The 17,045-nt window shown below is 35.0% G+C and overlaps 1 protein-coding gene across 6 annotated transcripts in view; it reads left to right on the plus strand.

Annotated features, from left to right (window-relative positions):
* LOC149804074 (leucine-rich repeat serine/threonine-protein kinase 2-like) overlaps nt 1-14,706 on the plus strand; it is a 327,016-nt gene extending 312,310 nt beyond the window's left edge. For 5 of the 6 annotated variants that reach the window (XM_089953980.1, XM_089953986.1, XM_089953984.1 and 2 more), the window contains 5 exons: nt 1,943-2,112; nt 3,468-3,611; nt 4,208-4,392; nt 5,698-5,772; nt 8,350-14,706. In XM_089953980.1, coding sequence (XP_089810106.1) covers nt 1,943-2,112; nt 3,468-3,611; nt 4,208-4,392; nt 5,698-5,772; nt 8,350-8,477 — 702 coding nt within the window. In that variant the 3' untranslated portion in view covers nt 8,478-14,706. Of the gene's footprint in view, nt 1-1,942; nt 2,113-3,467; nt 3,612-4,207; nt 4,393-4,472; nt 4,537-5,697; nt 5,773-8,349 lie in introns of all 6 variants that reach the window. The other variant, XM_089953981.1, reaches the window with a different exon arrangement.
* The last annotated feature ends 2,339 nt before the right edge of the window (nt 14,707-17,045 follow it).

Consider the following 17,045-nt stretch of genomic DNA (forward strand, 5'->3'; position numbering starts at 1 on the left):
CATCCCTTTTGATTCCATGTGAATGTTTCTTCTATATAATAAATCAGTGTGATTTCAATTTTGTAGATATCAGTTTTTTTGTTATATATATATATATAGTAAAAAGTGTTTTAGTACATTCCCCAATAAAGAACACCACTCAGGTGGCCTAGTGGTTAGAGCATCCGCCTCAGATGCAGGAGGTTGTGAGTTTGATCCCCGGCCGATACCAGAGACTTAACAAAAATGTTACAAACGCTGCCTCACTTGGCACTCAGCATTATGAGGTTAGTGTTAGGACTGGTTGGGCTGGTGTCAGGATAATGTGACTGGGTGGGACATGATGCTACATGTCTGCGGCATGATGCCCCAATGCTAGATATTACTATAAACTGTCACACTGCAGACATCGTAGTGATATGACTGAAAAATTGTTAAAGCTACATCAAAAATCCAAATCACACAAACACACACACTAAATCACTGTATCATATAGTAAAAAGTGTTTTAGTACATTCCCCAATAAACAACACCGCTCAGGTGGCCTAGTCATACGAAAGACTTACAAAAATGATACTATCTCTGCCTCGCTATAAACTGTAGCATTGCAGACATGATAGCAATATGACTGAAAAACTGTTCAAGCTACATTAAAATTCCAACACACACTCGCACACACATCACACATACTCATTATTATAAGCAAGTATATTGTGTAGTTGGTTCTATTTGAAAAATAATGCCAGTCTCCAAACTGACTGCCTTGTTGGCCATCTACAATTTCTGTTTATGGCTACTTTTGAAGGAATGTTCATATTCATTATGGAATTTCACTAAGCATTGTAAGAGACATTAGCTGGTCCTGATTTTAAAAAATGATGCTGATTTGACCTCCAACATGGCAACCATGGTAACTATCTCAAAAGTCTTGTTATCATTACATCCTTTAGAAGATTGTATGTATGTGTATGGGTTTATTGGCACATCAGCACAATCATGGCTATACACTGCTGAATCTCTTGATTTCGTGTATGGTTTTGTGGGTGTAACTTCATATTTCAGCACATGATAGGATGTATATGGTGGTCAGTATACTTGGTGGATGAAGAATGACCAACCCACAGCTTGTTAATGGCAAACTTTCTTATATATTTATGTTGGCAGTGCCAAGACTTAAACCCACATGGACAGACGTGAAATGTGAGGGATCTTTAAAAACAAGCCCTTAGACTACTCGGGGTCCATGAACTTCTTAAATGGAAGATGTCATTGACACAGGGTTTTCATGAAAACCCTTCTTGCAATATGTGACAGGTCCTGAATAAAAATGATGGAGATTTGGCCACTGGTGTGTCCACAGTTTCATTAATGAGTTTGAAAACTGGATCTACTTGACCTTTTGGTCAAGTCAAACTTCGCAACTTGTATTTTTGTATTTTATTGAACAAGTAAATGCCACGAGAGTGATGTGTACATATACAAAATGAATTTTGACCTAATTTATATTTAGTTGTTTTTCAAAAAGCAAGTTGATAGTATAGAATTTGAATATTGATTTCATGTTACAAGGTCTTGACTCAGATTTATAACTGTACTGGATTGTAGCACTATAACAATACAAATAATTCATTATGTATGCAACCAACCCTAACACATTATATACAGTATCTGAGACAAGGTTAATGATGTTTTTACCCATCATATCAAGTTCAAGGTCATTAGTCATGAGATTTTTTTGAGGCATTTACCTTGTGAACATGTTAACTCAAACAGGTAAGAAAATAGTTTTCATTACCAAATTTGGTATGTTTGAGTTTCTGAGGAATATCTCCGATGATTGCAACACTCAGCAGATCAGTAGAGGAAAATAGGGAGGAAACAGATCTAGTGAATTCCAGGCACAAAAGCTTACTTCTGTTCAAGATATTTTTATTTTTCTAATTGTTTCTTTCTTCCCTTACAGGAGCCGAATGTGGACCCAGTCTGCTTAGGTCCAGGGTATGATTATGAACCAGTCATATGTATGTGTAAACTTGGCAAGAAGGTTTTTGTTACTTGTGGCACACAGATTCTTCTCCTGAATGTGGCAGTGGGTGTCAAAATTGAGAGGATTATTGAAACTGAAGACAGAAGGTTGGTGGATTATAACTTTTCCTGCTCCCACAGGATTAAACAGCTTAGAAACAAGGTTTTCTACCTTCAGAATGTTTTTTTTTTTAGTACAGGAAATGGAGGAGATATGGCATATATTTGGGCTGCCTTGGTCCCAAAGGAATGGGTTGTGTCTCATGGTGCAGCTGATTAGTCATGGATAGGGTGCCATTTTGAAATGTTATGAGGATTTGCTTGACTCTCTATGACCCTTTGCTTGTCCAGTAACCTATATATCAATTAGTCTACATGTAGATCTGACCGCAACTGCTTAGGGGTCATGTTCTGGTGACCTTTGAATTTGCCACAAGAAATGCAGCTTTCAGAAATCAGAAAGTGAATCAGATTGTTCGGGATACATTGATGCTCATCATCCATTGTGCTCAATCTCCCAAATTCAAAGATATAAGACTTCATCTGATTGGTTGATAAAAATTAGTGATTATTGTAATAACATTGGTCATTCAAACATTACCTCTAAGCAGTCATAATCAGATCTTTAAGGAGTTCAGTGGAGATTTGATTTTAATCAGATTGAAAAATTAAATTATGATACTAGACTAATTGATATATAGGTTCATGAATTTTGGATGTAATTTTTCCATACAGCTCAAGATATGGTTTTTGGATCAAGTTTAACTTGACATTTATGGCCTAATTTGACAAAAATTGATCATTTGTTGCTGTCCTAATTAAGGTCAAAGGTCAAGGTCACTGATAAAAATATCTACAAAATAGTGATGCTCAAATTATCATATTTATTTATTCAGCATGGTTAAGAAAAAAAGCAAATAAATGCCATGTTTATTTTTATGCTCAACTATGAATTTTAGGACATCTTGAATAATCTTGTTCATCGATCAATCTGTCCAATCAGATTTGAACTTGCGTTGGTTTTGCATGTAGGTCAGTTTATTAATAATTATGGCATTAGTGTTCCATAAACACCCTTCTTATTTGAACCATGATAGATTTTAGAAATAGTGTTTTATTGTCTGTGTAGATCTGAAGTGTTACTGTAAAAACTCTTTTAAACCATTATCTTGGGAAAATTCTGTTTCAGAGCAAGGATAGTCTTTTGCTTCCTTTAAAGTTTTGTAATAAAGTGCTTATTTTATATTTCAATTCAATTAGCAAACTGTGCACTGGATTATCTACTAATGTGAATGTAAAAATGAAGGATTTAATTATATTTTTTTGACAATTGTTTTAGTCAAATGGTAATGGATTTTGACATCTAAATGTATAGGTATTTATTTACACAGAAATACTAGGCATACAAGTTAGTGTAACATAAAAATAGCCTTAGTACAATACTTATGTATTTTATTTTTCAGAGGCACACAAAATCGATCAATCTGCTCTATTGCAGCAGAAAAGCAGACTGTTTACTTTTCACACAAGGCTTCCTCCACAGTACACATCTGGGATGTGAACAAAGAGAGTCACAAGCACAGCCTGGAAATGGATATGATTTTTAAGTAAGTAGTTTGAAGTAGTTTATGATGGATTACTTTAATTCAAATCCAACACAAGCACAACCTGGAAATGGATATGATTTTTAAGTAAGTAGTTTATGATGGATTGCTTTAATTCAAATCCAACACAAGCACAGCCTGGAAATGGATATGATTTTTAAGTAAGTAGTTTGAAATAATTTCTAAATGATTGCTTTAATTCAGATTAATCATTTGTAAAATCCAACACATTCTGTTGGAAATAGCTTGTTGAGCTTAAATCACTGTGAAAAAATCCATACATTGTATTACTGATAAGCATGCATTTCCTGTTCATACCAACAGAAGTTATAATGTTTTTTATGAGAGTAATAATTTAATTGTAGGCAAACATATCTGTGGGTTAATTCCACATTTATTTTAACAAATGTAAAAGTTGTTTGTGTACATACTTTAGTTTCTGAATGCTAAATTAGGCCACAGGCATATTCTACTTACTGATTGTTTAATTAGGTCACAAGCATATTTTACTTACTGATTGTTTAATTAGGTCACAAGCATATTTTACTTAGAAAATGTTAAAAGAGGTTAAAAGCATGCATCATGTTTTCCTGTTATAGGCTTCCAAAGCTGGATGCCAGAGTTACCTCCCTTATGATTCAGGACACAAAGAAGACCAAATCATTATGGGTTGGCACTGGAGGTGGAAGTATTGCAGTAATTGACACAAAGACACTTGAGGTCCTCCTGGTCACACACAGACACACTGCTTCTGTACGGGCACTGATACACATGAAAAATATAGGTATATACTATGACAGTATGCAGCAAAAGCATCATGAATGTAAACATTATTCATATGAATAATTGACACAGACTCTTGAGGTCCTTCTGGTCACACACAGACACACTGCTTCTGTACGGGCACTGATACACATGAAAAATATAGGTATATACTATGGCAGTATGCAGCAAAAGCATCATGAATGTAAACATTATTCATGTGAATAATTGACACAGACTCTTGAGGTCCTCCTGGTCACACACAGACACACTGCTTCTGTACGGGCACTGATACACATGAAAAATATAGGTATATACTATGGCAGTATGCAGTAAAAGCATCATGAATGTAAACATTATTCATGTGAATAATTGACACAGACTCTTGAGGTCCTTCTGTATGGGCACTGATACACATGAAAAATATAAGTACATACTATGTATGCAGTAAAAGCATCATGAACTTAAACATTATGCATATGAATAATTGGCTAAATTACTCCATAGCTCCTCATGTAATATATTATCATGTCAGTGACCTTGGGAAAGTTGAACTATAGAAAAATCATGTAAAGAATAGGGTCTGCAGCATTTCAGCTTGTTTAAGTTTTTCTGTTCATAGAAAGTAGCAAATATGATTTGTGTAAATCTTTTTTAAATCTTAGAAGAGAAAGAGGGTACATCATTTGATCTTAAAAATTTCATTGTTATGATATTCATACCTGCCATATTCCCAGGCAGTGTGTGTGTTGGGGGGGGGAGTGAAAAAGTGTTTTGAGGTCGGGAGTGGGGGGTCAGTGCATATGGCACAAACAAAGCTATGTCCAGTTGAGAATAAGCTTTCATATAAAAAGCAATTAGAAAATTAGCACAATGGGCTCCCCCCACAGCAGTCTTCAAAGGAACTAACATGTACCCTAGCTGTTGTCAGCCAAGTAATACATGAAATGGTGGTAATTTATACCTGACCTCATTGCCTTTTAATTGCCTCGGTGACAATTTGCTGTATAAAAAGCCCCAAGGATGATAAGTAATACATGAGCTCTAAGCAGGACTGTTTACTATTTATACATGCTGTGCTACATGTTACAGGCATATATTGAAGTGATGGGGGGGTCTCAAAGGTTACTGAAAGCCTTTACAGAAACATGACCGTGTCAGGGTTTGGGAGCAAAAAATGGGTTTTAGCATAAGACATCATCTTATGGCAGGTGTGGATACTTTGAAGGAGGATGACAACTATGATGATTATGATGATAATTTTACTGGTGATGAAAGTTGTTGCACTTAATTAACTATATAAAAAATAATAAATTTCTGTTTGTAGGTTCCAAGAAATTTAATGCAGTGATAAGTGGAGGGCTTGGCTTTAGAGAGGGACAAGGATGTGAAGTTCAGAAAAGTGAGCATAGCATTTTATTTAGTAAAAGTCATCTATGCTATCATGTATGAAAGTAATCCATGATATCATGTATGAAAGTAATCCATGTTATCATGTATGAAAGCAATCCATGTTATCATGTATGAAATTAATCCATTTTATCATGTATGAAAGTCATCCATGTTATCATGTCTGAAAGTAATCCATGCTATCATGTATGAATATAATCCATGCTATCATGTATGAAAGTAATCCATGTTATCATGAATGAAAGTAATCCATGTTAACATGTATGAAAGTAATCCATGTTATCATGTATGAAAGTAATCCATGTTATCATATATGAACATAATCCATGCTATCATGTATGAAAGTAATCCATGTTATCATGAATGAAAGTAATCCATGTTATCATGTATGAAAGTAATCCATGTTATCATGTATGAAAGTAATCCATGTTATCATGTATACAAGTCATCCATATTATCATGTATGAAAGTAATCCATGTTATCATATATGAAAGTAATCCATGTTATATATGAATGTAATCCATGTTATCATGTATGAACATAATCCATGTTATCATGTATGAACATAATCCATGTTATCATGTATGAAAGTAATCCATGTTATCATGTATGAAAGTAATCCATGTTATCATGTATGAACATAATCCATATTATCATGTATGAAAGTAATCCATTTTATCACGCATGAAAGTCATCCATGTTATCATGCATGAAAGTAATCCATGTTATCATGTATGAAAGTAATCCATGTTATCATGTATACAAGTAATCCATATATGTAACAGTAATCCTTGTCATCAAGGATAAAAGTAATCTGTGTTATGTGTAAAAGTAATCCTTATCATTATGTATAAATGTAATTTGTGTTATGTGTAAAAGTAATTTCTGTCATGTTTAAAATTAATCCATGTTATGTGTAAAAGTAATTTGTGTTATCATCTGTAAAAGTAATTAATGTTTTCATGTGTAAAAGTAATCCATGTTATCATATGTAAAGGTTGTTGTTGTTGTTATGGGGTTTAACGCCATTTTTCAGCACACGATAGACTATGCATGGTGGCCAGTATTAATGGTGGAGGAAGAACCCGGGAAAACCCCGGAAAGAACCACCGACCCACAAGAAGCTACAGGCAAGCTTTCTCACATACCCACATTGGCCAAATCCTAGACTCAAACCCACGCAGACAGAGGTGAGATGGCAGTGATCCATAACGGAGAGCGCTTTAGACCACTCGGCCACCCTCATGTGTAAAGGTAATTGATGTTATCATCAGTAAAAGTAATTAATGTTGTGTGAAAGTAATCTATGTTATCATGTGTAAAGGTAATTGATGTTATCATCAGTAAAAGTAATTATTGTTGTGTGAAAGTAATCTATGTTATCATGTGTAAAATTAGTCCATGTTATCATCAGTAAAAATAATTAATGTTGTGTGAAAGTAATCTATGTTATCATGTGTAAAATTAGTCCATGTTATCATGTGTAAAAGTAATCTTTGATCTTGTGTAATCAATATTATCAGGTGTGAAAATGTTTTATATTTAAGTCCCTTATAATTATGTCCCATTTGTCTGTAAATTATTAGTAGAGATCCTGTGCTTGTCTCATTTCTGATATACATGCCCTGCATACTTGTGATTTAGAATAGGCACATTGTGCCCTCCTGCATATTTGGTGTTTAGAATAGGCCCATTGTGCCCTCCTGCATACTTGTGGTTTAGAATAGGCACATTGTGCCCTCCTGCATATTTGGTGTTTAGAATAGGCCCATTATGCCCTCCTGCATACTTGGGGTTTAGAATAGGCTCATTGTGCCATGTTGCATACTTGTGATTTAGAATAGGCCCATTGTGCCATGCTGCATACTTGGGGTTTAGAATAGGCCCATTGTGCCATGCTGCATACTTGTGATTTAGAATAGACCTATTGTGCCCTCCTGCATAGTTGGGGTTTAGAATAGGCCCATTGTGCCCTCCTGCATACTTAGAGTTTAGAATAGGCCCATTGTACTCTCCTGCATACTTGGGGTTTAAAATAGGCCCAATGTGCCCTCCTACATACTTGGGGTTTGAAATAGGTCCAATGTGCCCTCCTACATGTCATGAAAGGTGACTCATGGATGCAGGAACTTTGGTGACTCAGGTTACTATGCCGGATATGAGATCTGAAGAGTATGAGTTCAAATGTAATGATCAGATCAGCCCAGAATGGTGTTTTTATGTGTCTTTACTTTAGTTGCTTCAGCACTAAATAATCTACTTATGTTGTCATGCAGTATAACACAAATTACCACTTCTGATTACGGTATGTTCTTTGGTCTATTGATTTTTTGTCTTTCACTCTGCACATGGACACACATCTTCAAGTCATTTCTCCTATCCAAAGTAAAAGTATGACCTAGTCTCTGACAGATTAACGTCTTGAATCTTATTTCTTAAAAAATAATTAACAATAAATTGTGTAATAAATTTATGTTTAAAAAAGAACACAATTCTGATGTAGATTGCTTAACATTATGAATGTTAGCTATTGACTTTCATATTATCTTTTTTGTTTTTGTTCGGAAGATCATTGTGGCTGTGTACTGATTTGGGATCCAGATATTGCTCTGTACTGCAAAAGACAGAGTGAATACAGGAGGAAACGAGATGAGGAAATTTCGAGACATCAACCAGATTTTCAGACATCCTTGTGATAAAGATATTGCATGTCTTTTTAAATAGCCAGACTGGTTTACTATTTCCATTTTAATTGCACAGCTATCATTTTGCTGATCCAGTCTGAATTATTTTTTACAAATACTTCCAGCCCTAATAAATATGTGAAAGGTCCAATAATATGACACATGGTTTATGAAGAACTTGGGAATAGGACATCCGTCTATTGGACAAAAAATGTTCTTTTTTTTACGTGTTTTTATGCACAAAACTTTGCATGTTTGATCTAACATACAAAACTAATTGATGATGTACTTGAATATTGGAGCCCTTGTGGCTATGTGGTTAGCATGGTGGACTTGAAAAGGAATGTGTGCAGGTTCAAGTCCTACCATCAGATGAGCCAAAATATCATCCCCCATTGTGTGTCCTTTGGCTTGTGTGTCCTTGGGCATGCGTGTCCTTGAGCATGTGTGTCCTTGGACATGCGTGTCCTTGAGCATGTGTGTCCTTTTGACACGTGTGTCCTTGGGCATGGCTCTTTGCTCTGATTGCCTCAGCATTAAATAATATACTTGTGTTCCTATGCCTTAAAACTCCAAACCAAGCCAAACCAGTTCTTGCAAGGTACCTGTCTAATCAATTTTCCTGTGTCTCAGGAGTTATTTATCTTTGAATAGGAAGTTTGTAAATGCACATCAACTTCTGATATTAAACTGATTTCATATCACAATGTTTTTCATATAATATTTTGCATTTAAAAGAATAATTTATCATGTGATGACTATGTGATATTTTCCAGGTAGAATTTTGATACTGTGATCATATTTATAAACCAGTTTTGGACAACTCTCTTCCAGTTTCAGATGTACTGACATTTTAGTTACGTATTTCAGACAGATACAGAAAGAGAATTTCCCAGGTCTCTTCACTGGCTATACTATTTAGAGAAAAGCCTTGTTTATCTTGGGTATTGTAAAGAGAACTTTTAATTTCCTTTATTTTGGTGTATGATTGATGGATATAATTTGGGTTTAGAATATATGGCATGGCCTTACATTAGATGTGTAGCTATAAAAAAAAACTGCTAGCTCCACTTAGTCATTTCACTTCCTGGACTTAAAAAAGGTGAATTTTGAAAAATGAACCAATAACGTTTTTACTTTATATATTTTGCAATTCATTCATTGCACTTTCAGAAGCTTGTATTGCTACTCTGGCAGAATTAATTTCTATATTTTAATACCTGTTAATGTTCATGTACCTTGGACTAGTTCAGGTTGATATTTCAAGGACAAAGGGCAGCCATTTTTAATAGATGTGTGCTTAGACCATGAATGATTTCTACGACGACAGCATTGAAAGAAATTTCAGTCACAGTGCAAGAAAGTAGTATATAGGTATCTTAACATTCTCTCTGTTTGCATGTTGCAGATGCAAACAACATCACCATATACCTGTCACTCTCAAAATAATGCCTTATTTTGCAGAAATATTGTATCATTCTCACTGTTTCTACATTATATTTTTTCAAATGTTTGTCGTTTTTTTTTAATATTTATTATATCTGTATATAGCCAAAGTTGTATCTATAAATAGCTGAAATACTTTTGTATTATAATTTCAGGTATAAGTAAATTTAATTGATTATGGCAGTTTCTTTACATTTTCAATTTTTATAACTTGTTTATATATTGTTAAATTGTTCCCAATTTTGTCTTTTAAGTATGCAGATGTATGACTGTGATGACATTATTATTTTATTTAATTGATTTTTAACTTTCAAGAATATTGTGTTTTACCATTCCTAAATTACTTTTGTTCTTACAAAGTTACAAGATTTTTTCCCTCCAGGAAAAAAAGACAGTATATATAGATTAACTTATAGTTGAGTTCTCAAATTGATACAATTTGTAAATTATACATGTATTTCTCTTTTGTTAAAAACTCAATTTTGCTCAATTAATTATTATGTGATATAAATAGCATTCCATGACAGATAAAAGCATATATCTTGGTTCGGATATTGTTTTTATCAGAATTTTATATGTCCATTCACTTTATATCAAGAACAGAAATTGCATCACTCCCTATTATAATTATGTCAATAGAAGCAATAGAGTACACTGTCTATAAACAAGTACATGATACATTAATTTTCCTACATATTAATTAAATGGAATCCATGACCATACTTGCCTTATAATGGGAACAGTGTTATAATGAAGGGCCTTATAACAGGAACAGTGTTATAATGAAGGGCCTTAATAATGAGTGTATTATAACAGCTCAAAGACTTGCTTCATTTCATCTGTAATTAGTATAATAATTAAACATGTAGAGTCACATGTACTGTGGTAATATTGCATATTTTAAAACTGGAAAATTTATGTTACCTCACATTGTTCACAATAAGATTGGATACCTTTTTCTTAATTGCATATTGCAATGATATCTAAAAAAAAATATATGTTGTGAAAGTAACTCTTATCATATTGAAGTCTAACAAAACATACATCGATAAAAGAAAATATATTGAAGTCTAACGAAACATATATTGATAAAAGAAAATATATTGAAGTCTAACGAAACATACATCAATAAAAGAAAATATATTGAAGTCTAACGAAACATACATTGATAAAAGAGAATATTCAATTTGTCACAGAATGTCTTTGTCACTCTTGATCAAAATGGATTCTTCAGAAGTATTGGTAGTGAGAAATATCAACATGTACATCATGCCATACATTCTTTATAGATGTACATATCTTGGGATTTATTTCATATTCCTAAATTGCATGTAATTTTAAGTTCATAAAATATTTAATTCATTCTAAATATAGCTTTGAGATTTTTATTTTCCCAACATGTACTATTCATTAGAAAGTAGTTCATTAGGAGTCATAATCTGTGATGTATATAGATTTTCATAATATCTTGTAATTATTGCAATATCATCACAAATGAGAAACTTTGTCCTGTTAATTAAATATTGATCACACATTGGTATTAGCTATTCTACAGCAAGTACATTATTATTATTAACCTGATTGTATGCTAGTGACTAAATCATAAGATATGGATCAGTTCTTTTGACTGGATGATGTCATGCATTCCATGTCCCATTGCAAACAGAATAAAGTGACTGCACCATATCTGATAATTAGACACTACATAGCAAGGCAGACAGAGTGAATGAAAGAAATATTGTTACGTAGAGGACAGTATCATTGAGTATGGACTGCTCTTGGGCCAGGACCTGGACTATTGGGTTCACATTGCACTCGTCTTTAGCTCAGGCAGGATTGGTCCTCTGGCAGTCCAAATCCAGTGATATGGCCTTCTTCACAAGTTGATAATCTCTTAGTTATAGTCCATAATGTCTCTTGGACAACTTGTAAACAGCATAAACCTAAACCTGCCTTGGCAAAATACACCCGTAGATGAACTGCAAAAAGCACAGAATAGAAATGTTTGAGGACATTGGAGTCAGTTTAATCTTTTTTTGTCTTTGAATATAACAGGAGAAAACATGCTTATGATGCCTGTACTCAAAGTAAACTTAAAGAATACATTAAAACAAATTTCATTTCACAAATTTTCTATAGTTAGTATTTCTAACAGTGTTGTCAATCATTAACCAACATTTTCAGTGATTGATGTTTCATCTTATATAGTGTTACTTATTGAACATATATTTTTGATACAATGACTTCTTATTAAATTTGCACATTTAATGATGGCGGTTCTAAATTTCCACTCACTCACTGCCATTTACAATGATTAGATATGAAATGCATCTAACTTTCATTTTGCTTGATTGCAATTTTGTCACGTTATGTAAGATGTAACCTATTTTTGTCATAGGAAAAAATGGGATCCACACCAGTTTTTATATCATAAGTGGGTTTGCTGAATGAGAGAATGGTGTACCATGGAAGATTTTGCTGTTTGCTGTGTTTTATATATTGTTGATATGTTAAACATGCAGATGGCTTAGTATGTTATCTTTATTCTTGATTTCATCAATTAATTTACACAATCTATTCGTTTTATGCCTTGAGGACAAAGTGCAATAAAGAACTAATTTCAAAAATTGGTAAATAAATCTATTTAAACCATTAAGATTTTTTTAAAAATTATGTTCCTATCAATCTTTTAATCAATAAAAAGCCAGAATTTTACCACCATTTCCTAGAAGTAGGAGAATACTAAAGCTTTCAGCTTATTTATCACTGTACTCTCAATCGAGTCTGGAACTACTTTCTCCTTGAGGTTTCCTGGTTATGATTAAACAAGAGTGAATCACTTTGCTTTAACCTTGATTGATATGCAAAAGAAAATGTGTAATTAAAAAAGCTGTATCATCAAGTTCCAGTAGTTTGTCCAATCACGTAAATAACTGAAAAAGCAATGGTGCTTTTTGCATGCCAAGTCACCATTGGAGTCCATAACAATGTCCTGCCGGAAATATTTCAACCACTGTCAGCTGAGACTTGGATAGAAACTTGAATAGTCATTCAACATGTGAAATTTTCCATGATGCAAAATTTAACAACTGCACAATAACTATAAATCTCATATTGGTCTCGTCATGATCTGGGTTGTCTGATGCTGACAACTTGGCATGATCTACCAATGAAGATGGCATTACTTTGATCACAATATACATGTATAACCCAAGACAGATGCTTCCATTGTCAGCATATCTGCCTGGTCAAGCAAAAGTACAATTCTGACGCTAAACTCGCTCCAGAAGAAAATTGGCTCAAAGGAATATTATTTACGGATAGCTCACACATTCCCCAGTTAGAGCAACACTTGAGACTTCTGGCACCAATCACTCGGGTTGTCCCCAGCTAGAACAACACTCGAGACGGCTGGCACCAATCACTCAGGTTGTCCCCAGCTAGAACACTCGAGACGGCTGGCATCAATCACTCGGGTTGTCCCCAGCTAGAACACTTGAGATGGCTGGCACCAATTACTCGGGTTGTCCCCAGCTAGAACACCACCTGAGACAGCTCTGGCACCAATCACTCGGGTTGTCCCCAGCTAGACAACACTTAAGACAGCTGGCACCAATCACTTGGGTTGTCCCCAGCTAGAACAACACTGAAGACAGCTGGCACCAATCACTCGGGTTACCCCCAGCTAGAACAACATTTAAGACACCTGGCACCAATCACTTGGGTTGTCCCCAGCTTGAACAACATTTAAGACAGCTAGCACCAATCACTTGGGTTGTCCCCAGCTAGAACAACATTGAAGACAGCTAGCACCAATCACTCGGGTTGTCCCTAGCTAGAACAACATTTAAGACAGCTGACACCAATCACTCGGGTTGTCCCCAGCTAGAACAACATTTAACCAATCATTCAGGTTCTCCCCAGCTGGAACAACATTTAAGATAGCTAGCACCAATCACTCAGGTTGTCCCCAGCTAGAACAACATTTAACCAATCACTCAGGTTGTCCCCAGTTAGAACAACATTTAAGACAGCTAGCACCAATAGCTCAGGTTGTACCCAGCTAGAACAACATTTAAGACAGCTGGCACCAATCACTCGGGTTTTCCTCAGCTAGAACAACATTTAAGACAGCTAGCACCAATCACTCAGGTTGTCCCCAGCTAGAACAACATTTAACCAATCACTCGGGTTGTCCCCAGCTGGAACAACATTTAAGACAGCTAGCACCAATCACTCAGGTTGTCCCCAGTTAGAACAACATTTAAGACAGCTAGCACCAATCACTCAGGTTGTCCCCAGTTAGAACACAGGTTGTCCCCAGTTACAACATTTAAGACAGCCAGCATCAACCACTTGTTTCAGACTGTAATATATGTATTATATGTCATGTTTCTTATCACCAACTAATCAAACTTAAATTACGATTACAGATTCTATGACTATGCCTATAAATTGTTTATGCAAAAAATATAATTCCAATTATTTTTGTAAATGTTTGTATTTAGCAGATAACACATTGAATCAGAAGAGGGGGTGGTGAGAGAAAGTATCTGAATGTCTTGAAACTAAGTGCTGATGTTATCAGTTTCATAAGGTGAGAGCTATCAGGTTCATCTCACTGATTTATTTTATGTAGTAATTGCTTATTTTATTTATTAGAATCAGCTGTCAACTATTTTTTATAATAATAATATCATTAGTGACAGTATAAATGCACTTAACATTTTGCATCAGTGTAACTGAAAAGTGCACAGGCTTTATGAAAAATAAAAATAAAAAAAATGTTAAAATCCTTCATTTTCTTTTTGTATTTTGGTTTTGCAGTTGTCATTTTTCCTTCCTTGATAGGTATTTTTCTGGTTAGTGACTGTTCCGACACTGAACCATGATCTCCAGTAAATGAAAAATTGTAATGGTAATTGTTTAGTGCCTCCATAGCTATGCAAAACATGTTGCGGGTAAGTTTTTGAATCACTCAAAATCTTGTTGTTATGTCCTTGGAAATGAACGAAACAATAGCAAAGATTGTTAAATGCATCACACAAGTCAGTGCCAGAAAAACAAAAAAGACAGCTATAAATCTGTATTTTGATTCCTGACATGCCATTATTGTAGTATATGTGTACAAGTTGGTAATGTGTACTTTAAGTGAAATATTCTAAGCATCAAATGTTACTGGTATTCCATAAATAACTGTAGCGGCAGCTTCTCTCACTTCTGATCCAATATTTACTATGCTCATACAAAATAAATTCATCAATTTTGAATAGGTTTTCTTTCTTCATAAATACCATAATATTTTGGAAGCTCTATGGTAGCATTTTGCAATTCGTAATTCCTGATTTTGTGGTTATATGAAACATGACATGTACCTGGTCTAAAAATAACCAAAGAGTCTGCATTGAGCAATGGCTGTTTAAGGTATTGCACTAACTTAAGACAACCTGTTCTGGAAACCCGTCAGCTAACTGAAAAAATGTCCTTTTTCCTAATTTTCCTTTTTCTATGATAATTTTCTTCTGAACTTAATGAAGCAAATTGGACAACTGCACGAATGAGTATTATTAAGAGAATTGATAAATAGATCAATAGAAAGGTACAGAGTTAGGCATGTTGTCTTCTTATCATGCATGTACCTGCATTTCACATGTTATGGGGCTTGTGTCATTGTGTAATTATATTAGGTTAATAATCAACAGTACAAGTCCCTGTGACAAACATACAAGAGGTTTTTCTTCTGATATACACTTTAGTATAAGGTGGATTCGCCTATAACATTGCTGACATCTCTGCTCCCACCCCCTTCTTCCCTAGTTACTAACAGGACGTAGCACTGTAGGATTTTATTTTTTGGGGATTTTTTTTAAACGTAGCTTTAACAATTTTTCAGTCATATTGCTACGATGTCTGCAGGGTGGCAGTTTTATAGTGATGTCCAGCACTGGGGCATCATGCTGCAGACATGTAGCATGATGTTCCACCTAGTCACATTATCCTGACACTAGGCCGACCAGTCCTAACACTAATCTCTTAATGCTGAGCGCCCAGCGAGGTAGCTGTACCATTTTTGTAAGTCTTTGGTGTGACTCAACCGGGGATCGAACCCACGACCTCCCGTATCCGAGGCGGACGCTCTAACCACTAGGCCACCGGAGCGGTCGTAGCACTGTAGAACATTGCCCTGTTTCATTCATACTCACCTAATATCACAAGGATGTCAGCTTTTCTTGTACTTATTGGTATTCGGATACTATGCTTACGTGCAAATTGTTTTAATTCTTGTACCGCTGTTTTGTTAGTAATCGTTTTTGCTGCTGTAGTGACAACCAGTAGTGGTGTTGGTGGTGATGATGGAGTCATTGCAAATATGGGTCTCAATAATTCAAATATGTCATCCTTTCTCATCCGACTTGGTATGTATATTCCATGCTGCCGTACAAGATGTTTGAGCAGAGGTACAGTAGGCATGTTTATACAAGGGGGAAGGAGTCTAATTAATGACTTCTTTTAATTTTGGTATTTTTTCAGCCTCAGAAACTGCAACTGCTTCGATCTAAGTTATTACTTCTTTTGTTTCTGTTTTATTGTTTTTTCTTTCGTCTGTCTGTGCAATCACAGGTGTTAGTGCTGTCAGTTTATGTTTTGTGCCTGATAGCATTTCCAAGCAGATCCACACGATCGGAAAAGTATTTTGTGACTCGACTCCGATGCCACAAGACATGGCCGTACACGTGGACCATCGTATGTGTTTTACAGTATTCATAATGACACGTTCTGTCGCAGAGTTAATATTTTCCAAGGTAGACAGCTTTGCACTTATTACGTCCTAATCCCATGGAGTTTATAAGTATTTACGCAAGCGTTTATCTAATTGGTGGAAGCACGATTCAGATGTGCCCGTCACCGCTTTATTATCCCCTTTCATGCACCAGGTGGTACACTCATTTTAAAGATCGGTGGACAGTGAGCCTCACAGTCTATTACACGACTTTATGGTAGCTCGAAATTTTAAATCAAGTTTTCTCGGACAAAATAACTCGTTATCGTCGATATCATCAAAATCATTTGAAAATGAGAACAAAATAAATTCCAGTGCCTCATCAGCCCAAATTAGCTCAAATGACAAAGTAC

This window comes from Sinohyriopsis cumingii, chromosome 3, assembly GCF_028554795.1.
Source record: "Sinohyriopsis cumingii isolate HCF-2022 chromosome 3, ASM2855479v2, whole genome shotgun sequence".
Classification (NCBI taxonomy): Eukaryota; Metazoa; Mollusca; class Bivalvia; order Unionida; family Unionidae; genus Sinohyriopsis; species Sinohyriopsis cumingii.